General features: G+C 44.0%; 2 protein-coding genes across 2 annotated transcripts in view; both read right to left on the reverse strand.

The window, feature by feature from the left end:
* LOC309557569 (uncharacterized protein) overlaps positions 1–9,530 on the reverse strand; it is a gene marked incomplete at its 5' end in the record, with an annotated part of 604,667 nt that extends 595,137 nt beyond the window's left edge. Inside the window, one exon of the mRNA XM_082260356.1 lies at positions 9,254–9,530. Within this exon, the coding sequence (XP_082116482.1) occupies positions 9,254–9,530 (277 nt within the window). The remainder of the gene's footprint in view (positions 1–9,253) is intronic.
* Positions 1–23,628, reverse strand: part of LOC309557570 (apoptosis-associated speck-like protein containing a CARD) — a 34,446-nt gene extending 10,818 nt beyond the window's left edge. The window contains exons 1-2 of the mRNA XM_082260357.1: positions 23,312–23,628; positions 16,069–16,125 (exon numbers count right to left, since the gene is read on the reverse strand). Coding sequence (XP_082116483.1) covers positions 16,070–16,125; positions 23,312–23,588 — 333 coding nt within the window. The 5' untranslated portion in view covers positions 23,589–23,628 and the 3' untranslated portion in view covers position 16,069. The remainder of the gene's footprint in view (positions 1–16,068; positions 16,126–23,311) is intronic.
* Between the last annotated feature and the right edge of the window lie 1,549 nt (positions 23,629–25,177).

Here is a 25,177-nt window from a genome sequence, read left to right on the forward strand (position 1 = left end):
GCAAACTGACCACGCTAACACAGATACTTAGCGAGGTCAGTTTTCAACCATAAAGGGGGGAACTGGTAGGATCAGCCAGCTAATTCAGAGGAATGACAGTAACACATACTGTAACTTCTTTATAGAAAAAAAACACATATACAACACAGAAAGGGGCAGTTTTATCGAACTTGATTTTTGGGTGTACAAACACTTTAAGACGACATTCACGCCTAAGCGTCACATTTTCACGCATGTTTTACAGATTTTTTTTTGAAGAGGAAGTAAACTCTGCACAAAAACATGAAAAAAAAAACACCTGTAAGACAAAGGCATAATGAGCTGGTATGCATCGCATACTAGCTCATTATGAAATACTTACCTTAGAACGAAGCCCCCCGCAGTGCCACCCGCACAGCGACAGGACAGCCGACATGTTTGGCCATCCTGCTTCCTGGTTCGCATCCTCTGACCATCTGATTGGCTGGAGGCGCGATTGCATCACTCCCGAGCATGAACTTACAGTAATAGGAAACACAAGGGTAATATAAGGACACTGAATTTCAAAAGAGCCAATTTCCCTAAACTGCGCTCGCTGCTAGAAAATATCAAATGGGATAGAACCCTGGGAACAAAGAACACGGAGGAAAAATGGGAGTGCTTCAAGAGCATACTTAACAAGGGGGTGGGCCAGTGCATTCCACAGGGAAATACATTTAAAAGAGCAAAACTAAACCCTGGGTGGCTAAACTCCAACATAAAAATGTATATTAGAGCTAAAGAAAAGGCCTTCAAAAAATACAAGACTGAGGGGTCATTGGCAGCATTTAAGCATTACAAAGAGTGTAATAAGAAATGTAAAGACGAAATCAGGGCGGCTAAAATAGAACACGAGAGACATATAGCGGAGGAGAGTAAAAAGAACCCCAAGAAATTCTTTAAGTATATAAACAGTAAGAAAGCGGGGCCAGAACACATTGGCCCCATAAAAGATGATAAAGGAAAAATGGCCACTGAGGACAGAGAAAAGGCGGAAGTGTTAAATAATTTCTTTTCTTCAGTCTTCACAAAGGAATCGGGGGGCTACACGAACCCCGCTTGTAAGGCCGAACTAAATAATACACCTCAGGAAGTGCCGCCATGGCTAACAGAGGATAGACTTAGAGCTAAACTAGAGAAACTTAACATAAATAAATCCCCGGGACCGGATGGCTTGCACCCAAGGGTTCTAAATGAGCTCAGTCAGGTGATTGCCAGACCATTATTCTTGATCTTTAAGGATAGTTTACAGACAGGTATGGTGCCAGCTGATTGGAAAAAAGCTAACGTGGTACCAATATTTAAAAAGGGGCCGAGATATATCCCGGGTAACTATAGGCCGGTCAGCCTAACATCTGTAGTCTGCAAAATTTTGGAGGGGATGATAAGGGACCACATACAAGACTTTAGTAATGAAAACGGTATTATAAGTAGTAGTCAGCATGGATTCATGAAAAATCGTTCATGCCAAACCAATCTATTAACCTTCTACGATGAAGTGAGCTGCCACTTAGATAAAGGTAAGTCTGTGGATGTGGTGTATCTGGACTTTGCAAAGGCCTTTGACACCGTTCCCCACAAACGATTACTGTACAAACTAAGGAAGATAGGTATGGACCATAAGGTGAGTACCTGGATAGAGAACTGGCTCCAGGGGAGAGTACAGAGGGTGGTGATTAATGGGGAGTACTCGGATTGGGCGGGTGTGGAAAGTGGGGTCCCCCAGGGTTCTGTCCTGGGACCAATCCTGTTTAATTTATTTATAAATGATCTAGAGGAGGGGATATCTAGTACAATCTCAGTATTTGCAGATGATACTAAATTAGGCATGCCAATATCTTCTATGCAGGATGTGGAAACCTTACAAGCAGACCTGAACAAAATAACGGGGTGGGCAACTACATGGCAGATGAGATTTAATGTAGAAAAATGTAAAGTAATGCACTTGGGGGCCAGAAACCAGAAAGCAAGCTACTCACTAGGGGGGGAACCTCTGGGTGAGTCTAGGATGGAAAGGGACCTGGGGGTACTGGTAGACAACAGGCTTGGAAGTGGCATGCAATGCCAAGCCGCTGCAAGCAAAGCCAACAGAATACTGGGTTGTATAAAAAAGGGGATTCACTCCAGAAATAAAGAGATTATTCTTCCACTCTACAAGACTCTGGTCCGGCCACATCTGGAGTATGCTGTCCAGTTCTGGGCACCGGTCCTCAGGAAGGATGTGCTGGAACTGGAGAAAGTCCAGAGAAGGGCAACAAAAATAATTAGGGGAATGGAGGACATCGGCTATGAGGAAAGACTACAAGCACTGAACCTATTCTCTCTGGAGAAGAGACGCTTGAGGGGGGATATGATATCAATGTACAAATACTGTACTGGCGACCCTAGCATAAGGAACAAACTATTTAGAGTAAGGGAATACAATAAGACACGTGGCCACTCACTAAAACTAGAGGAAAGGCGGTTTAACCTTAAAGTGCGTAAGGGGTTCTTCACTGTAAGAGCGGTAAGGATGTGGAATTCTCTTCCGCAAGCAGTCGTATCAGCGGGGAGCATTGATAGTTTCAAAAAACTATTGGATGGACACCTTAAAGACCACAACATACAGGGGTATACAATGTACGGTTAAAAGCAAACACACACACATCATAGGTTGAACTGGATGGACTTGTGTCTTTTTTCAGCCTCACTAACTATGTAACTATGTAACTATGTAACTATGAACTTGGGAGCCGCCGTTCACGGCACAGGGCTCTGAAGGAACGTTATGGGTGGCCGTTCCTTCAGAGCGCATGCGCCGATGACGTAATCGGGTGCATTAAAAGTAAATATCTCCTAAACGGTGCACGTTTAGGAGGTATTTACAGTACCTATAGGTAAGCCTTATTAAAGCGGAGTTCCGGCCTATTTTGCAACTTTAGTGATTCCTGGAGTTCTCGCTATGCTGATCAACAATTGGGCATTTTTAATTTTTTTCAGGGGTCCCTTACCTTATTTTTAGGGCATTTTTGATTGTACTTCCTCCTTCTCCCCCTTCTGTGGCCGCGGCCACCGACATCACTTCCGCCTTTGCATTGCATCCTGGGAGCTGTTTGTCATCACTCCCAGGAGGCTGGAATCAGAAAGAACTCCCAGAACACTCCCTGGAATCAGGAAGAAGGACACAGCAGATTACACTGCGGCTTCAGATGCCCATGTCCAAGATGGCCGCGCCCAGACAGCATTTTTAAAAGTTAGATTTTGACTAAAATCCAATACTGTACACCTTGTAAGTATGAGAATAGCGGTTCTGTAAGGGGCGATGGATTAATATTATAGGGGTATTTTTAGTTAAAAAAGGTATTTGAGGCCGGAACTCCGCTTTAAAGGCTTACCTATAGGAACAACTTCCAAGAGAGGGTTTACAACCACTTTAAGTGTTTTTGAGCGTTTTTTGCAGCAGGATTTCACAATTGTACAGGTTTTTTTAGGTGTTTTTCAACTAGCCGTTTTTTATGTAGCCAATAGAAAGCTTACAAAAAGGGGCGGAGAGCTGCTGTTTGAGCTGAAAACGCACAACAAAATGCTTAAAAACGCTTGTGTTGCACTTTTCCATTGAAGTCCATGGGGACACAAATGCTCAATTCTGCCTGAAAAGTAGTTCATGTACTTTTTTAGGTGACAGGCATTTTGCTACAAGCGAATGCTCAGATGTGAATAAGAGATATTGAAAGCAATAGGTTTTTTGCTTTTTGAGTGATTTTGACCTTTAATCTACAAGCTACAAATTGCTCAAGTGTGAATGGGGGCTCAGTCTTGCTGCATACTTTTTGCTGCAGCGGGCGGTTTGTCTTGTTTTTCCTGCTGTATAGACCAGTGTTTCTCAACCTTTTTTCAGTCAAGGCACCCCATTCTAAAATGTAAAAACTATTCTAATAGTTTTACATAATGCAGCAACAGCCACACGTAGCACACCCAACGTTAGAGGTGACTTTTTTCTTCCAAAGCAAATACACATTTGCACACTGGTACTGACTAGTATTCCAATGTTTCTGTTCTCACTCAATTTCTCTCCCTCAGTTAATGTGACCCCAGGTGCCAGAGAAGGGTCAAACATGGATGCTTTGGAGGAGACAGACATCCTCCTTATTAACTGATGACGTCATTGGTTGTTAGGATGCCAGTGTCTAGAAAGTAATGTGCATAATGAAAACATGGGGCTTTTTTTAAAACGAAAAAGCTGGCTTTTATACAATTTTTGATCAATTTTCAGACATTTTGCCAAGGCACCTCTAAAGAACCCTTAAGGGACCCCTGGGCACCCTGGTTGAAAAAGGCTGGTATAGACTCTTGGTTAAGGTATATCTAAAGACATTTTTTTTTTCTTTCTTTTTCATTTTTTAGAGGGAGTTAGAGCCACTGGAAACTTTTTTCTATTGAATCTTTATTTCGTTTAACAAAGGAACATACAAAAAACATGTGACAACAACGTCAAAGGTGTAAGGGGGGGGGGGGGATTGTAGCCAAACAGTGCCACAGCTCTGGGGGTACAAAAGTGCAATATGGTACGTAACGCAAAGAAAAAAAGGGCCCTAAATGCAAACATAGTGCAAGGGCGGCACAGTGGCACAGTGGTGTAGTGGGCGGCACAGTGGAGTAGTGGTTAGCACTTTCACCTAGCAGCAAGAGGGTTGTTGGTTCAAATCGCAACCACGACACTACCTGCCTGGAGTTTGCATGTTCTCCCTGTGCCTGCGTGAGTTTCCTCCGGGTACACCGGTTTCCTCCTACACTCCAAAGACATGCTGGTAGGTTAATTGGATCCTGTATAAAAAAAATTGGCCCTACTATGTATGTATGTGAGTTAGGGACCTTAGATTGTAAGCTCCTTGAGGGCAGGGACTGATGTGAATGTACAATGTATATGTAAAGCGCTGTGTAAATTGACAGCGCTATATAAGTACCTGAAATAAATAAATAAATGCAATACCAACAATTGACAAAGAGCAGGCTGTCGGAGGCTGCGAACCACAATCGACCAATGATAGCCGCAGGAGTCTATTTGGTGCGGAGCCCCCAGCCAAAGCACACCGCAGGAGGGGGGCCAATGGCCTTCATCAAACCTCCCCCAATGTGGCACACCCATCCACCCAAAGCGTGCAGAAGGGGGGTGCACGACAGCAGTTCCGGCCCTCACGGGAAAAACTACGTAACCCCCAGGCCAACCTAGTGGTCTGAGAGGGTTAGAGGGGAAAAAGAGACAACATAGTCAGCTCCGGCAGTCTGCCCAACACATTCGCAAAGCAATCCAACCTGAGGTAGGCTGGGCTGCATGTGGCAGAAGAAAATAAACGGGGAAATAAGAGTAAAAAAAGCAGAGAAAGAAAGGAAAAAAGAGGAAAAAGGAGAGAAAAGGGAGAAAATAGGGTAGGGGAAAGACCCAAGGGACGAAGAAAAAGAAAGAATGTCGTACCTGCCGGGATCCGGAGCGCACCTTGCACCACGCCTCCATGAGGTCCTCCTGTCCATCTGAAAGTCAAAGACACCCGGCGGAAGAAGGGCTAAGGGTTGGGTAGGGGGGGAGCAGCTAAGGACGGGTCAGCCAGCACCAACAGGGCCTGGTCGAGGCTTGAGGGAAGTACGGCCAGGTCACCCGCGTAATCGAGCCATGGTCTTCACCTTGTGTCATTGCGTTCCCGCGTCCCTCTACATTTAGCCACCCAATCTTCTGCATCTCTTATGTTGTCTACCATCGCCACTCCGACGTGCCCGGGACCTGCGTCGCTTCCAGTAAATCGGGATCAGCCTCCTAGCAGCATTAAGGAAGTGAGGAAGTAAGTTACGTTGATAGCGGCTGAGCGGTATACAGGGAACGTGCAGGAGAAAGTGGAGGGGGCTCAAGGGCACATCCAGGTCGAGAACGGACTTGATCTGCTCCTGGATGTCGCGCCAAAAGGGGGCAATGACTGGGCAGTCCCACCACAAGTGAAGTAGGGTACCAGTGCCACCACAGTTCCGCCAACATGCAGAAGAGGCCGAGGGGTATATGCGCCATGCGATGAGCCATGGCAAAGCTTTGTGCATTTTGTTTTTGTTTTTACTTTGACCACTGATTTTATTTGTACCATATATTTTTTTTTAATAAATACTACACTATGAGATTTTATTTCTCATGTTTGGTGATTTATCCTTCCTGACCGGTTTGAATACCCCGTGTGTGACGCCATTTGGAAAGCGCGGGAGCGCATAGATCTCTGTTATTGACATAATTTCCAGAGAGATATCATATCAATACCATTGCGTGTTTTCTGTCCTATAATCTAGACAGCATATGGTTCTGGTGAGTTCGCAATTTTACTATTTGGTGGAGGATATCACCGTGGTGACACTTGAGTTATCATTGAGCACCGGGAACTACAACAGTCTGTTTTCCCTTGGATTCTAACATTTGGACTTTATATTTTTCTGACATTATTGATTTGTTTGCGTCCCATTTTGTTTTGTGATATAGTAGATTGCATTGTATTTATTTAACTTCACAGCGCTGCAACCTTCTTTTGATTGTTATCTGTTGTTTATCCCCTAAATGTGCACTGTTAGGACAGCAATCACCAACCAATGATCTGTGGACCACTGATGGTCAACGAGAAAATGTTGGTGCTCCCCAGGGGTTTTGCCACAAATCAACATTGTGGCAGATGTATACCACCCAATGTTGTTTCCAGTGTTGTTCACGACAGTCAATACTGTCAGCGCGCATTGATACCCAATGCCTCCTCCATAGTTCTGGCTCCTGTGAACTCAGAGGGCGGCGACGGGAGTAATGCAGAGAGCGGGAGGTGAAGAAGGAGGGGACTTCCAATAACAGCGCTAATCACAGACTGTGGGAGGGAGCACACAGCTCCTGCACATGGCTGAATAACGGCATACCAGTGCCGTTCTTTCAGAGCTGTGTGCCGTGCATCCATTCAAGCAGTCGCAGCCACAGAAGGAAGACCAGGTGAAAATGGAAACCTTTGCAGTAGTGACAGCTCACTGCTGGAGGTCTTCATTTCAAGGTAAGTCTTTCATAATATGCTAACATGCAATGCATGTGCCTTAACCTTACAGGGAGCATTTTTTTTTTTTAAAGTTTACTAACTCTTTAATTAACCATAAACCTCCCGGGGAAATCCCATCCTTGTATATGTCTTCCTTCTCTTGTATCATCTTCTCCCAGATGCAGCCTGAGGTTTCCAGGAACAGTATCAGGTTGCAGCGTCTTCTTCCTTCAATTTCCCTGATTCTGAATATCAGTTGGCTTCACAAATCTGCCATTAGGGAAATATACTGTATATCCCGCCATTGCTGATCATTCCTGATTATTCCTATCCTAATCTTCAACGTTGCTCTCAGAACAATGCAATAAGAAAACTAAGATTTTATAATAATGTTGTTATATTCTATAAACTTGTGACAGTGCTAAACCGGCAACAATATTAACATTTTAGACTCATATATATACAAAGTCCTGCGAGCAATCCAGGTAAGAAAACAGCCAAAAGTCTGCTGCAGGCACCTCACTAACTCAAGTGTATAAATAATATAAATGAATTGATGCCAAGCAATCCAAGTGCTCAAATATATCTGTACCATAAATATTAACCACTTGCCGACCACTCACGTTGAGCCTACTGTGGCAAAGTGGTTCCATATCGTCCAGCGATGTAGACCTACGTCGCTGGACTCCTCCCCTTGTGGGGAGGCTCGCTCCCGCTGTATTCAGTCACAGCGGGAGTCGGGCCAGGGGAGGAGCGGCGGTGATCACCATTAGGCCCAAAGTGTCAATATTTTGCGTGGCCACCATTATATTCCAGCACTGCCTATACCGTCTTGGGCATGGAGTTCACCAGAGCTTCACAGGTTGCCCCTGGAGTCCTCTTCCACTCCTCCATGAGGACATCATGGAGCTGGTGGATGTTAGAGAACTTGCGCTCCTCCACCTTTTGTTTGAGAATGCCCCACAGATGCTCAATAGGGTTTGGGTCTGGAGGCATGCTTGGCCAGTCCATCACCTTTACCCTCAGCTTCTTTAGCAATGCAGTCGTCATCTTAAAGGTGTGTTTGGGGTCATTTTCCATGATTGAATACTGCACTTCGGCCCAGTCTCCAGAGGGAAGGGATCATGCTCTGCTTCAGTATGTCACAGTACATGTTGGCCTTCATGGTTCCCTCAATGAACTGTAGCTCCCCAGTGCAGCACTCATGCAGCCCCAGACCATGACACTCCCACCACCATGTTTGACTGTAGGCAAGACACACTTGTCTTTGTACTCCTAACCTGGTTGCCACAACACACGCTTAACACCAAATACTGTAAGTTTATCTTGGTCCCATCAGAGCACAGGACATGGTTTCAGTAATCCATGTCCTTAGTCTGCTTGACTTCAGTAAACTGTTTGTGGGCTTTATTGTGCATCTCTTTAGAAGAGGCTTCCTTCTGGGACGACAGCCATGCAGACCAATTTGATGCAGTGTGCGGCGTATGGTCTGAGCACTGACAGGCTGACCCCCCCACCCATTCAATCTCTGCAGCAATGATGGCAGCACTCATACGTCTATTTCCCAAAGACAACCTCTGGATATGATGCTGAGCATGTGCACTCACCTTCTTTGGTCGACCATGGCGAGGCCTGTTCTGAGTGGAACCTGTCCTGTTAAACCACTGTATGGTCTTGGCCACTGTGCTGCAGCTCAGTTTCAGGGTCTTGGCAAACTTCCTATAGCCTAGGCCATTTTCATGTACAGTAATAATTATTTTTTTCAGATCCTAAGAGGATTCTTTGCCATGAGGTGCCACGTTGAACTTCCAGTGACCAGTATGAGAGAGTGAGAGTGATAACACCAAATTTAACACATCTGCTCCCCATTCACACCTGAGACCTTGTAACACTAACCAGTCACATGATACTGGGGAGGGAAAATGGCTAATTGGGCCCAATTTGGAAATTTTCACTTAGGGGTGTACTCACTTTTGTTGCCAACAGTTTAGACTTAAATGGCTGTGTGTTGAGTTATTTTGAGGGGACAGCAAATTTACACTGTTATACAAGCTGTACACTCACTACTTTACATTGTAGCAAAGTGTCATTTCTTCAGCGTTGTCACATGAAAAGATAGAATAAAACGTTTAGAAAAACGTGAGGGGTGTACTCACTTTTGAGAGATACTGTATAATGTCCCCAGCATTCACTGTATATCTTATGGTCAGCCTTACCATCCTCCAGGGCCTTCTTAAGGTTTGAGGCAACTTGCTCCTCATCAATGGCGTCTAGGACATCCGCCGTCAGCTCCGGTCCATAAGGCTCCCCGTAGAATCTCAGGATCAGATCCACTACGCCACCGATGTCTGCATTCTCTAGCTCATTCCTGGGGATCTTGTTGAAGCCCTCTTTGATTTCCCAGTCCTCTAATTTGTTCCGGAACCTCTCAAAGCTACTCCCCCTCAAACTATCCAAGGCCTTGAGGAGGGCATCACGCATGGTCCCTGCCATCCTTGCCTATGTGGAGCCTCCAAAGATGCCAACCTTAGCTCTGTCTCCAGCAGCTCGCCTGTTCTCCCACTTACACGGAAATTAAATATGCAAGTTTCTACCTGAAAGTGAAAGTATTTCACCTGTTTTAGTCCTGCCTCAAAAAAAAAATCCCCCTGCCTTAATTCAAAGCTGCTTTGTGTGAGGCAGATGAGATCAGCTTGTTTTTTGGTGCAGCAGGGAAGATTTGGTTAAACGTCTTTTCTGAGTTTTGGATCTATATTGCAATTTCATAGATGGAGAGGCCACTGATCCCTACTTCCTCCAACCACCACCTGAAATATCCACTCCCTGACGGCCCTATAGCAGATTTACTGCTACAAAGTGGCTGTTTTGTGCAGAATCACGTATATATACGTGAATCTGTATTGTCGCAAAGGGGGCACGCGCGCCGCCTACACGCCGCTTCTGCTGTGATTAGTCACAGCGGAAGCATATCAGCAAGTGCCGGCCAATGGATGTCCGCCAGAACCCGCTGATCGTGGAGGAGAGACACAGGAGCCTATATAAACAATGCAAAGCACTGTCCTGTCAGCAGGGATGTGCTGGATTTTGTTTCCCTGCAAAGCAGGGAATAAAATACCTGAGGGTGTGTACCTGAGGTTGAGTTCCTGAGTACCCTTGTGTGAGTACCTGTGTGGGAGTACCAGTGTGCTTGAGTGTGAGTACTGGGTACCTGAGTGGGAGTACCTGAGCACCTGAGTGTGAATACCCGAGTGTTGTAAAGTAGCTGAGAGTGAGAAATTAGAATCAGGAAGCTAGAAAACAGCTACACAGGACAGAGTTAAATTTACAAATCCCCATTAGATTAGATAGTGGGTACAATGCCCGGCGGGTGTGGAAATGTGACTCGGTGTACATCTTGTGGCATGTATACGTGCAGATGCAGCAGCTGGTTGGTAATTATGAAACCACTTCCATTAGACTGACTTTTCCACATGGATACAGAAGAGCACACAGTGATTTCTTCAGAATAACAAAAGTTAGGAATCTGCAACAAAGTTTGGTAAAATCCTTGCAATGTACCTGGAGAACAGTGATGTGTGACGTGAGCAGGGTTGGTGTATTGGCATTTTTTATCTTTTGGCGATTGGCAGGTATCCTTTATAATGATTGACACTGAATGTGCAATGCTGGATGATTTTTATTTTTTTTTTAAAGGACTTAAAAACCAGTATGTGTTTTTTCATAACTGACTTTGCACAACTGCACCAGGTTTTGCACTCACACTCTCCCCTTATCCAACCCCAATATTTAACTAAAAATAAAAACAGAAAAATCAGCACATGTGACATAACTTACAGTAAGTGCGATGTGTCCCTTATGTTGATTCTTCTTATTTTAGGATAAATCTTCTCCTCCTCCCTGGTAATCTCAAACCATGCAGAGTTTATTATCAATATTCATATAAAAGAACATCTGGATAGCAGTGACCATAATATGATTTCATTTAATGTTGGCTGTAAGCAAAAAACGCATACAGGAAATACAAAAACACTTAACTTTAAGAGAGCAAATTTTCCAAGGATGAGGGCTGCTCTCCACGATTTAGACTGGGAGGGAATATTGGCATCGATGAGCACAGAACAGAAATGGGAATTCTTCAAATAAACTGTATGTGAATTCAGTGCAAAGTACCATATTTATCGATTTTAGGAGAAAAATTTCAGGAAAAAAGCTTAAATTTAAAATAAACAGCTTCAAAACTCAGAACATTTTTTTTTAAATCAAATGCAGTATCACCAGTGCCCATGAATGCAGCCTCATTAGCGCAGTGTCCATCAATGCAGCCTTGCCAGCGCAGTGTCCATCAATGCAGCCTTGCCAGCGCAGTGCCCATGAATGCAGCCTCATCAGCGCAGTGCCCAGCAATGCAGCCTCGCCAGCGCAGTGTCCATCAATGCAGGCTTGCCAGCGCAGTGCCCATGAATGCAGCCTCGCCAGCGCAGTGTCCAGCAATGCAGACTCGCCAGCGCAATGTCGCCTCGCCAGCGCAGTGTCCAGCAATGCAGCCTTGCCAGCGCAGTGTCCATCAATGCAGCCTCGCCAGCACAGTGTCCAGCAATGCAGCCTTCGCCAGCGCAGTGTCCAGCAATGCAGCCTTCGCCAGCGCAGTGTCCAGCAATGCAGCCTCGCCAGCACAGTGTCCAGCAATGCAGCCTCGCCAGCGCAATGTCCAGCAATGCAGCCTTCGCCAGTGCAGTGTCCAGCAATGCAGCCTCGCCAGCGAAGTGTCCAGCAATGCAGCCTCGCCAGCGCAGTGTCCAGCAATGCAGCCTTATCAGCTCGCCAGTGCCATTGGATGCTGTAATTTCAAAGCCTTTGTTTCTAATTTTTAGAGACTCGTTAAGGACTGGAATAGTACCACTGGATTTGCGTAGGGCCAATGTGGTGCCTATATTTAAAAAGAGATCAAAGTTAGACCTGTTAGTTTAACTTCTATAGTTGGGAAGATATTGGAGAGTTTAATAAAAGACCACATAGATGAGTTGTTGCTGGAAAAAATATTTTAAGCAACAGACAGCATGGATTAATGAGGAGGTAAGTAAAACCTTGGACAGAGGGGTGGCTGTGGACGGGGTATACTTGGATTTTGCAAAAAGCATTTGACACCGTTCCCCACACACGGCTAATGTGTAAGGTAAAATCTACAGGCTTGGAAAGATCAGTTTGTAATTGGATAGAAAATTGGCTAAAAGATAGAATTCAGAGAGTAGTGGTTAATGATTCTTACTCTCAATGGTCTAAGGTTATCAGTGGTGTACCCCAAGGTTCAGTGTTGGGACCCTTACTTTTTAATATCTTTATAAATGATATCGGGTCTGGGATTAAAAGTACCATTTCAGTCTTTTCAGATGACACCAAGCTTTGCAGTGGAATAACTTCCTTACAGGATGTCTCCAACTTACAAGCCGACCTCAATGCACTGTTTCATTGGGCAACTATGTAGCAAATGAGGTTTAGAATATGCATGCATCATACATACTAGGGGGAGTAGAACTGCAATGCCAAGCTGCTGTTTCCAAAGCAAGCAAAGTCCTTTCTTGTATTACCAGAGGCATGGATTCCAGAGAGAGAGATATAATTTTGCCCCTGTACAAATCATTAGTAAGACCTCATCTGGTCATGCAGTTCAGTTTTGGGCACCAGTTCTCAAAAAGGATATCAGGGAACTGGAGAAAGTACAGAGAAGAACAACCAAACTGATAAGAGGCAGGAGGAGCTCAGCTATGAGGAACTGAATTTATTCTCTCTTGAGAAGAGGAGATTAAGGGGGGATATGATCAACATGTATAAATACATAAGGGGTCCATATAGTGAACTTGGTGTTGAGTTATTCACTTTAAGGTCATCACAGAGGACAAGGGGGCGCTCTTTCCATCTAGAGGAAAACAGTTTTCGTCTCCAAATACGGAAAGGTTTTTTCACCGTAAGAGCTGTGAAAATGTGGAATAGACTCCCTCCAGAGGGGGTTCTGACTAGCTCACTAGATTGCTTTAAAAAAAAAAAAAAAGCCTGGATTCTTTCCTGGGTGTACATAATATAACGGGATGCTAATATTTATAGTTAAAGTTGATCCAGGGAATATCCGATTGCCTCTCGGGGGATCAGGAAGGATTTTTCCCCTGCTGTAACAAATTGGATCATGATTTGCTGGGGTTTTTTTGCCTTCCTCGGGATCAACTGTGGGTATAGGATTGTGTATATGGGATTGTATGGTTGGGTTTTGTTTTTAGTTTTTTATTGGTTGAGCCAGATGGACTTGTGTCTTTTTCAACCTGACTAACTATGTTACTATGTCCTGTTGGGGACTGTATACACTTGATCTGCATCTGTCCTATGGTTAGACCATTTTGGCCCCAGATTACAGTACCTATTTTTCAAAACCTTGAAATCCCCAATATCTGTAACCCAAAATGGTGCCAATTGGGGTTATTTGGTGATATGACTCTTGGAGGTGCTCAAAAGACCTTTCTGAGATTACGCTTGTTTAATGCTAAGAAGACTTACACTGAATTTTTACAGCATCTTTTCATATTAATGCCTGGAAAGCACTAGTGAATATTGTTCATCCTCTTTAAAGAATAACGTTTGAGATCAGAGGTTGCCCTGCTACATTTAATAGGAATGTTGGCGATTACGTTGAGCAACCTTGCATGTCCTCTACAACCTAATCACATTGACCATACAATTGTATGCTTGTCAGATTCAGACCAGCCCCTGAATAACGAGTAGAGTTTCTTCATATGCTTCTGGGAAATGTTTTCAGCTCATATGGCGTCATACAGTTCATCAGTTAGCAGACAACACAAAGGCCAACCGATGCCTTTTGATGTTCCTCGAAAGGCTCCTCCTGGGCAGAAGAGAAGGAAGCTGTAATCAGAGAGAAAATATTTTTAAAAAATGAACAAAGGAAGGGGCATGTTCAGAGAATTATCTGTTAGCTCTGGGCCTTTTACAAATTTTAATTATATCACTGGAAGAAATTTGCCATGTTAGTGCCAATGAAGCCCATTGTCTCCTCCAGGGGGGGTTCTACTTATTTGTATGAATTCTATTAAGATTGCACTTCCCATCAAGCATTTTTTTGCACAGTACATAAGATCTATCTAATTTTTCGGGCTAAAGAAGGAGAAAAACATTTACACGCTCTTCCAGAACTGGAGCCTTCTTCTTGTAGGAGCGCTACTTTCTGCTAAGGCTCCTATCAGTACTGCACTGCTTGGCTTTTCAATGGAGCTACTTGTATCACTCGCCAAAATAAAGTCCTCTTTGAGGAGAAATCATGAGGATGGAAGGTCCATAAATACTGTACCATGTTCCCCCTTCAGCAAATTCTATGTAGGGAAAAACCAAGCTAGGTCTGTCGTGGCTGGTCTTCAGGCAAGGAGAGATCATTGAAGACTTAATAGGGGATCTCCACAGTGCATTATTCTACCCGAAATACATCAATGGAATTATTTTAAAATTAATACACAGGTCACTTGATGCCGGACTCTTTTAACAAAAATTTTAGCTTCCATGTACTTTCCAAATTACTAAACTGGAAGAAGTATTTCTAATGGAATCACTAACTTGGCAGAAGACCACAAGGAGTACCTAAAAAAGTGGTGGTTAAATCCACTTTCTGAAAACTTGTGACATAAGAAACCCTTTCGGGGAGATTTACTAAAAATGGAGCACTCGGAATCTAGTGCAGTTGTGCATAATAGCCAATCAGCTTCTAACTTCTGCTTGTTCTATTAAAATGTATTAATAGAACGTGGAAGCTGATTGGTTTCTATGCAAAGTTGCACCAGATTTTGCACTCTCCAGTTTTAAATAACCATGTATATGTCTTTCTTGTCTTCTGCCTGTCAGCCATCGTGAAGCTCAGATTACATTTAGGGCACCAATTTGTACCACCATGATGTGACACCTGGGTGCATGCTTGGGAGTAACGTCATCATGGCCCGGCCATTCAAGAGGCTGCATAGACTTAGCCTGGAAGGAAGACCAGGGAGAAAATGGAAGCGCCCAGGATCCACCAGGTTGGTGACATAGCAGCACTGGAGTCTTTGGCAGCTAAGTCTGCCATATTGTGCTAATATGTGGTGCATACTAGCACATTATAGCATAACAGAGATAAGCTCTGCACAGGAATTCTCTAAAGGCTGACAGAGAAGAGACTGATTGCATGTTGAAATGGTATATAGGGATAACCCAATCCAAATTCGCATTTGCTTTCACCCAGTGATCAGTGGTGAGGGGTGAGGGGTGATGAGCCAGGTGGGACTCCCTGTAAGAAGTGGGATCAAAGTGGACTAATGACAGGTCCAACAAACCTCTGTTCTAGGTCACTATTATTGCCTCGTTTCCACTGAGTGGTACGGTACGCTTCGGTTCAGTACGGTACGGTTCAGAATGGTATACCTTGTGTTTCCACTGCCAATAGTACCCTTTGATGATAGGCGTGGTGTAGCAGGAAAGCTGTGATAGACGATTCTCTGTCAACCATTTAAAGTTCTGCAGAGTGTAGCTCCACCCTGTTGGCACGGTACTAATGTGCTTGGTACCCCAACGAAAGGGTACCAAAAAAGTGGCACGGTACGGTTCGGAATTAGGTTACCATTCACAATGGAAAAGGGCAAAAATAGCGTACCGTACCAAACCGAACCGTACCATACCGCTCAGTGGAAACGAGCATGTTGGGCCATTGCAAAATATTGCCTGGTGGAATAACCATCCACCACATTGCCAGTGTAATTATCTGTTCAGGGCTGTCAGCACTGAAATATTTGGGGACTCCAACCAAACATGGACAGGCTCTTATATCAGGGACATGGCCAGGGGCAAATGTCATCTGAAGACCAGGAAAATCTGGTCACTGAACATACGCTGAACCCATGAAATCATTATAAATGGAAATGACTGAAGGACCTTTCTGCTAGTCTAATCTTTGGAAGGAAGCCTCTTCTACAGAATAATTGGTGACAGGACCTACTGTTTTAGCACTCACCCTATGAAGTAGATTGTGGTTCCTCCTTGGGCTTCTCTGTCCCGCTAGAACTTTTCACTGAAAAAGAAAATAAGATATAAGTATGGACATTAGTCTCTTTACACTGACATGTTATCTCATTTTATCTGACAGCAGAATTGTCCTCTTTTTCAATACACAAATGTATATGCTTCATTATTTATTCAATATAGCAGTGCAAAGATTTCTGATGTAGTAGTTCTATATCAGTTTTTGCAGATGACACAAAATTGGGCAGGGCAATAACTGCACAGCATGAAGCAGATATCCTACAGAATGACCTGGACAAAATAACGGAGTGGGCAATGACATGGCAAATGAGGTTTAATGTGGAGAAGTGTAAGGTTTTGCACTTGGGGACTAAAAACATAAAAGCACAATACACGTTAGGAGGGGAACCCTTGGGGGAATCAAAAATGGAGAAAGATCTGGGAGTCTTGGTTGATGATAGACTAAGCAACAGCATGCAATGTCAAGCGGCAGCTGCTAAAGCCAGCAGAATATTAGCATGCATAAAGAAAGAGATGTATTCCAGAGATAAGACTATAATCCTTCCACTTTATAAAACCCTGGTCCGACCGCATCTGGAGTATTCTGTCCAGTTCTGGTCGCCAGTCCTCAGGAGGGATGTGTTGGAGCTGGAGAGAGTCCAGAGAAGGGCAACTAAACTGATTAGGGGATTGGAGGACCTTAACTATGAAGAGCGTCTGCAATCGCTTGATTTATTCTCCCTGGTGAAGAGACGCCTGAGGGGGGACATGATAGCAATTTATAAATATCTCAATGGGGATCTCAGCTTAGAAAAAAAGCTATTCAGTTGAAGGGATTGCATGAGGACTCGAGGGCATACAATGCGATTAGAGAAGAAGCGTTTTAACCTCAGGCAACGTGGGGGGTTCTTTACTGTTAGGGCTACAAGATTGTGGAATTCTCTACCACCAGAGGTGGTTTCTGCGGGAAGTATGGTGGCTTTCAAAAGACTCTTATACTTACATCTCAAGAATCAGAACATTCAGGGGTATGTGAGATGATTACGGCCACACACACCTACACAGGTTGAACTGGATGGACTATTGTCTTTATTCAACCTCAACTACTATGTAACTATGCAACTATGTAACTATGTAACTATGTGACATCTTTGCGCTGTTAAGATTACTGACTACTAGGTAAGCTCGCATCTGATTGGCTGAATTGGGTAGGGAAAGTCGCCACTGTCCTCTTGCACAGTCATGCTGAATAAGGCAGGCCATAGATCATGTGATTTTCTTGTTTTTCCTATCAGCACAGTCAGTGTTGATGGAGAATCCCTCCTGCTGAGCTATTGTGTTCTCCCATCAGGGGGCACCATCCCTTCCGGGAGAACACAATGCTTACTGCTAAAATTATTAACCACTTCTGGACCGGAAGGTTTGCCCCCTTATTGACCAGGCCCTATTTTGCAAATCGGCACTGCGTTAGTTTACCGGACAATTGCGCGGTCGTACGACGCTGTACCTATATAAAATTGATGTCCTTTTTTTCCCATAAATAGAGCTTTCTATTGGTGGTATTTGATCACCTCTGCAATTTTTATTTATTGCGCTATAAACAAAAAAAGCGACAATTATGGAAAAAAAAAAAAAACAATATTTTTCACATTCTGCTATATAACATTCCCCCCACAAAAAAAAAATTAAAAATCTATTTTTTTCATCCTTTTAGGCCAATTTGTTTTCTGCTACATATTTTTGTTAAAAAAAAAAATCCAATAAGCGTATTTTGATTGGTTTGCACAAAAGTTAAACTAGGGGAAAGATTTATGTCATTTTTATTTATTTTTATTTTTTTACTAGTAATGACGGCGATCTGCGATTTTTAGCGGGACTGTGACATTGCGGAGGACAGATCGGACCCCTGACTGACATTTTTGACGCTTTTGGGGGGACCAGTGACATTACTACAGTAATCAGTGCTAAAAATATGCACTGTCACTGTAATAATCACACTGGCAGGGAATGGGGTTAACTCAGGGGTGAAGAAAGGGTTAAGTTTGAGCCTAGGGGGGTGTTTTCTAACTGTATGGGGGAGGGACTTGTGGAATCAACACAGAGATCTGTGTTCCTATATAGAAGGATCACAGGCGCTTTGTGTTCATTCCAGAGAGATCAACGGTCTGCTGTGTTTACAACAGCAGACCGTCGTTCTCTCTTCACGGGGAGCGATCGCGGGTAATCGGCGATCGTGGCCAGCGGCTGGGTGGATAGGCATCCCCGCTGCCTAATGGGGGCAGGAGCGCTCCCGAGAACCACCGTACAGGTGCGGCAGTTTGCGCAGCCGAGCCAGCCTGCCGCAGTACAGTGGGTACGGAAAGTATTCAGACCCCCTTAAATTTTTCACTCTTTGTTATATTGCAGCCATTTGCTAAAATCATTTAAGTTCATTCTTCTTCCTCATGAATGTACACATAGCACCCCATACTGACAGAAAAACACAGAATTGTTGACATTGTTGCAGATTTATTAAAAAAGAAAAACTGAAATATCACATGGTCCTAAGTATTCAGACCCTTTGCTGTGACACTCATATATTTAACTCAGGTGCTTTCCATTTCTTCTGATCATCCTTGAGATGGTTCTACACCTTCATTTGAGTCCAGCTGTGTTTGATTATACTGATTGGACTTGATTAGGAAAGTTACACACCTGTCTATATAAGACCTTCCAGATCACAATGCATGTCAGAGCAAATGAGAATCATGAGGTCAAAGGAACTGCCTGAAGAGCTCAGAGACAGAATTGTGGCAAGGCACAGATCTGGCCAAGGTTACAAAAAGATTTCTGCTGCACTTAAGGTTCCTAAGAGCACAGTGGCCTCCATAATCCTCAAATGGAAGACGTTTGGGACGACCAGAACCCTTCCTAAAACCTTCTCCAGAGTGCTCTGGACCTCAGACTGGGCCGAAGGTCCAACAAGACAATGACCCTAAGCACACAGCTAAAATAACGAAGGAGTGGCTTCACAACAACTCCGTGACTGTTCTTGAATGGCCCAGCCAAAGCCCTGACTTAAACCCAATTGAGCATCTCTGGAGAGACCTAAAAATGGCTGTCCACCAACGTTTACCATCCAACCTGACAGAACTGGAGAGGATCTGCAAGGAGGAATGGCAGAGGATCCCCAAATCCAGGTGTGAAAGACTTGTTGCATCTTTCCCAAAAAGACTCCTGGCTGTATTAGATCAAAAGGGGGCTTCTACTAAATACTGAGCAAAGGGTCTGAATACTTAGGACCATGTGATATTTCAGTTTTTCTTTTTTAATAAATCTGCAACAATGTCAACAATTCTGTGTTTTTCTGTCAGTATGGGGTGCTATGTGTACATTCATGAGGAAGAAGAATGAACTTAAATGATTTTAGCAAATGGCTGCAATATAGCAAAGAGTGAAAAATTTAAGGGGGTCTGAATACTTTCCGTACCCACTGTATATCTGTGGAGGGCGGTTGGCAAGATGGTTAAACACTATATTACCAAAACTTCAATACTGAGTTGGTCCGCCCTTTGCAGCTGTAACAGCTTCAACTTTCCTGGGAAGGGTGACTCACTTCCTGATCTTTCTAAATGCAGCTGTTACAACTTCCCGATTGTGTGTTCATATAAGCTTCTCCTATTCCTAGAAATAAGACTGAGATTGGTACGTCCTGAACTGTGAATTATTCAGCATCTACTGTCACCTGCAGGGCTTTTTTCAGCGGGAAGACGGAGGAATGCAGGGGACTGAGTTTCTCAGACTAAATGGCCAAGCCTTGCCAACTGGTATCCTCTAGTGATGTAATGGTTCCATAATGGTTCTTTCTTATATTCCCCTCTCATCCTTTTATCCACTTCAGCCCCGGGAAGGTTTTCCCCCTTAATAACCAGGCCATTTTTTGCGATACAGACCTGTGTTACTTTAACTGTCAATTGCGCGGTCGTGCGACGCTGTACCCAAATAAAATTGATGACCTTTTCCCCCACAAATAGAGTTTTCTTTTGGTGGTATTTGATCACCACTGCGATTTTTATTTTTTGCACTATAAACAAAAAAAGAGCGACAATTTAAAATATATATATTTTCACTTTCTGCTATAAAACATATCTAATAAAAAAGTGTAAAAAATCTAATTTTTTCATCAGGCCAATATGTATTCTGTTACATATTTTTGGTAAAAAAAAAAAATCCCAATAAGCGTACATTGTATGGTTTGTGCAAAAGTTATAGCATCTACAAACTATGGGATATATTTATGACATTTTTATTTATTTAGTAGTAATGGGGGCAATCAGTGATTTTAAGTGGGACTGTGACATTGCAGTGGACAAATCTGACACCTAACTGACACATTTTGGGGACCAGTGACACCAATACATTGATCAGTACTAAAAAAAAATGCACTGTCACTGTACTAATGACACTGGCTGGGAAGGGGTTAACATCAGGGGCAATCAGAGGGTCTAATGTGTTTGATAACTGTGTGTGGGGTGGGGGGGGGGTTGCTCTGACTGAAGGAAGACAGAGATCTGTGTTCCTGCTTAGCAGGAACACAAGATCTCTATCTTCTCCCCTGACAGGACGGCGATCTGCCTTGTTTACATAAACAGATCGCCGTTCTGCCTCTTTGGGGAATGATCACGGGTGGCCAGTGGACATCAGGTCGCCGGACCTGCTGATTGGCATCCCCTGTGTCCAATCAGCACGCAATCACGCCTCCGGTGGTGTGTGCACGCCGCCCAGTGGCTATTGCACGAAATGACGTACAGGTACGTGATTTTGCGCAATAGAGCCGACCTGCCACAGTAAATATGTGGTAGGCGATCTGCAAGTGCTTAAAGGATTGCCATTGGTGATCATTTCGAACATTTCTTTCAATCCTGTCTCCTTCCATACCACTCAATCTTCAACACATTCCACTCAGAGCAATGCAATACCAAAACTTCTTAATGTCATATTCTATTTATTTGGGACAAATCCAAAATCACACCAATATGAAAAGCTTAGATTCTCTTCTATGCTCAGTTTACTCTCACACATCTCAACTGCTATAGGAATGTAGCCTAGGTGAATGCTTTACTCCGCCACCCAACGCGTTTCATCACAGCAAGACTTTCTCAAAGTTTGGAACAAGGCTAAGAGCTAAATGCTTTAAACATTAACCATTTATTTGCTAAGAGGCTGCCAGTTGGCAGACCTGGCCATTTAGTCTGAGAAACTCAGGGCTCAGTGAAAAAAGTAAAACCAAATCAGAGAGGAGCACAAAAGAAGCTTTTGTTGGTTAATAAAGGCAATAGCAGTAAGGTTCACAAATGTAAGAATTATCTTATTATCCAAATTAGTTATATGGAGAGTATTACTGGTTGCTGTATCTCCCAGGGATTGCAGGCTACACTGCTTCGGCAACGAAGAGTGTTTCTGGAAATCATCTGTACATGTTGGCACCTACCCAACTCTCAACTTTCACGCAACTATATGGAAATCGCCCACACTAGTTCAATTCCTAAAGCTGGCCATACACTATTCGATGTTTTATTTTTGATTGTTTTTTTTTTTTGGCATGGTGGTGTTGTGGTGGTGGGAGGTGGAATCAGATATTTTTTTTTTCAGCCTGTGAGCTAACAGAGTTTAATCCTATATAGATCCCTAATTTATGCTATATAGCAAATACCCCTGTTGGACTATTGTATTCTGACTGCTGCCGATGGCGACTGTCAGAGTACCCGAACAAAAGCTGCATCTGAAACCGTCCATAGATGGTGCAATTTCACTCGATTTCCCCATCAACACTGACTGTGAAATCCCTCCTGTGGAGTTATTGTGTTCTCCCAGGACGGGAGAAGACATAGTGATTATTGGTAGATTATCGCTATAGCCACTGGCAATAGTCACATGAAAAATCCAACAGGCGGTCTGTATCCAAGTTAATCTATAAATCTACAATTACCATGCCCATATGTGGTTTAACCACTTTACCACTGGAGGATTTTGCTGTCTTACGTCTGGGCCACTTTTTTGCGATTCGGCACTGTGCGACTTTAACTGACAATTGCGCGGTCATGCAACGCCGTACCCAAACTAAATTTACGTCCTTTTTTTCCCACAAATAGAGCTTTCTTTTGGTGGTATTTGATCACCTGTGCGATTTTTACTTTTTACGCTATAAACAATAAAAAAGCAACAATTTTGAAAAAATAACAATATTTTTCACATTTTTTTTATATGAGATTCCCCCCAAAAAAAATGTAAAAATCTAAATTTTTTATCATTTTAGGCCAATTTGTTTCCTGCTACATATTTTTGGTAAAAAAAATCGCAATAAGTTCTTGCGTTTACTAACTAAGGGAAAGATTTCTGTTGTTTTTGGTGTTTTTTTTTTTTTAACGAGTAATGGCGGCGATCTGCGATTTTTTTTGCGGGACTGCGACATTGCGGCGGACAGATCGGATCCTTGACTGACATTTTTGACACCTTTGGGGGTACCAGTGACATTACTACAGTAATCAGTGCTATAAATATGCACTGTTACTGTAAAAATGACACTGGCAGGGAAGGGGTTAATTTTTATTGGTGATCAAGGGGTTAATGTATGCCTGGTGCTTACTAACGTGTGTGGGGGGAGGGGACTGAGTGACACAGGGACAGATCACAGGTTCAGCTATGCTGAACCCTGCAATCTGACCCTGCCTGTCACTTAGGAGATCCAGCAGGTGGATCTCCAAACTCGATTCCCCCGACGATCGGGGAAGAGCGGCGGTGATTACCGCCGGTCTTCCCCTGGCCCGACTCCCGCTGTAACTGAATACCGCGGGAGCGAGCCTCCGGCGGCGCGCAGGCGCCGCTGAGAGAGGGGAATGTCTGGTGACGTAGGTCTACGTCGCCAGACGTTATCGAGCCACTTTGCCGCAGTAGAGTTCCAGTGAGCAGCGGTAAAGTGGTTAAATCTTGGCCGGTCCCTGATGATCCAGCGGAGATTCTAACTATCTATGGCTGGGATAATTGGATGTAGACACTGTTTGCCCATCAATTTTCCATCCGACTCCTTTGATTTTTCAGCGAAAGAGTGTCAAGCTCGACTGAGCCAACAGATCTACCCACTAAGCCAATTCCAGCCCAATAATCATGAACTGGCTGAAATTCAAACACTGTATGGCCAGTTTTATTTTCAAAAAAGTTATGGTCATATCAATTGAATCTAAAGACCACCGCCTTACCATTCTCCAGAGACTTCTTAAGGTCTGAGGCCACTTGCTTCTCATTAATGGCATCGAGAACGTCCACCGTCAGCTCGGGTCCATAGCAATCCCTGTAGAAACTCACAATCAGATCCACCGCATCATCAGTATCTGCCTTCTCTAGCATACTCTTGGGGATCGTGTTGAAGCCCTCCTTGATTTCCCAGTCCATCAATTTGTTCCGGAACCTCTTGAAGCTACTCCCGCTCAAATCATCCAAGGCTCTGAGCAGGGCATCTCGCACCGTCTGTGCCATCCTCCCCTATCAGGTGCCTCAAAAGGAATATGTCTGCAAGTTTTTACCTGAAAGTGAAAGTAACTCACTTGTTTGTTTTTTTCCGCCTTGGAAAAAAAAAAAATCGCCTTAACTTAATTCAAAGCTTCCTTGTGTGAGGCAGATGGAGTCAGCTCGTTTTTTTGGTGCAGCAGTGAAGATTTGGTTGAACGTCTTTTCTGAGGATCTATAATGCACCTTCGTAGACAGGGAGGACACCGACCCCTCCTTCCTCCAACTACCACCTAAAATATACAAATATTCTAGCATTTCCTATAACATCGGTTTGCTATTTCAGAAATGTTTTTAACTGCATGAAACTTTCATACATGAATCCAACATGTGTTAGAGAGGCGTAACTAAACCTTCAGGGCCCCCTGGACCCCTGGCCGGGGCCCTTCCCTTCAAGCCTGGGGCTCTTTCCACTGATCCTGGGGCCCTTTACTCTCATTGCAGGGCCCTTTATTACGGTCCCGCAGTGGGACCCTTTCACAAGTTCTGCAGTGGGCCCCCTTCCTGCCATCTTGGGGCCTCCCCACGGTGGTGGAATGCCAGGGCCCAGTTGCAAGTGCAAGATCCTGGAAGTTCACCCACTGGTGTCAGTAGTTTTTATTTTTTGGTATTTTAATTGTATTATTTTTTATCATTTTATTTTATTTTTTTACACTGTCACTGACTATGACTCTGTCCACTCAGAAAAGAAAGGGGCTGGTAAATTACATATTTACCGACCCCTTCCTGGTTCTCTATTGTGACACATCCCCTGCAGCAGCCGACCGGAGAGGGGAGGGAGCACAGTGGGGGGGGGGGGGGGGCAGGGGAGCACACAGGGGCCCAGAGACAGCAGAACACAAGTGAACTGGATAGGAGGAGTGGCGGGGGCAGCATACAGATGAACCAATCTCCTCCATTTTCCTCCTGCAGCTACAGAAGGAAGAAGGAGGACAGTGATTTCTCTACACGCTGCCCCCACCGCCCCTCCTATCCAGGCCCCCTGGAGCATGGGGCCCGGTTGCAATTGCAACCCCTGGAACCCCTGTAGTTACGCCCTGATGTGTTATGTACAACTGTGGTGTCAAAATGTGTTCAATCCGCATAGATCAGTTTACAGTGGAATGACGCGAAAAAAGAAATATGACACATATGATGTAGTCTGTCAGCACATTACCACAGCAGTCTGTGTTTTCCTTATCCCCATGGAATATAGTTTTGTTACCTGTTGAACCTGTCAGGATTTGCCAAGCTGTCCAGAAAAAGTGACAGTTACAACGATTTGGACAAAACAGACACTGATCAGACACTGGTGAAGCGTTGAACTTTAGTGGTCCAAATATTTGACAAAAGGTTTGGCTTATGTGTAGCACCCTCCTAGGTAGGTGCTAGGTAAAAGCATCTTATGCTCCTTCTGCTTATCAGGGGAGCCTGATCTATTAGGATGCCTGTTGCATGTTTCCAGGTGTGATTCACTGAGTCTGAGGGAGTGTCCCCACTGTATCCAATAAGGGAGCTTGTTGGACAGTGGAGGAAACCCAGCCAGTGACACATTGGCTTTTGTGGGAGTCTCAGTGGGT

The sequence above is a fragment of the Pelophylax lessonae genome (assembly GCF_965119305.1).
Source record: "Pelophylax lessonae genome assembly, chromosome: 6".
In the NCBI taxonomy this organism is placed as follows: domain Eukaryota; kingdom Metazoa; phylum Chordata; class Amphibia; order Anura; family Ranidae; genus Pelophylax; species Pelophylax lessonae.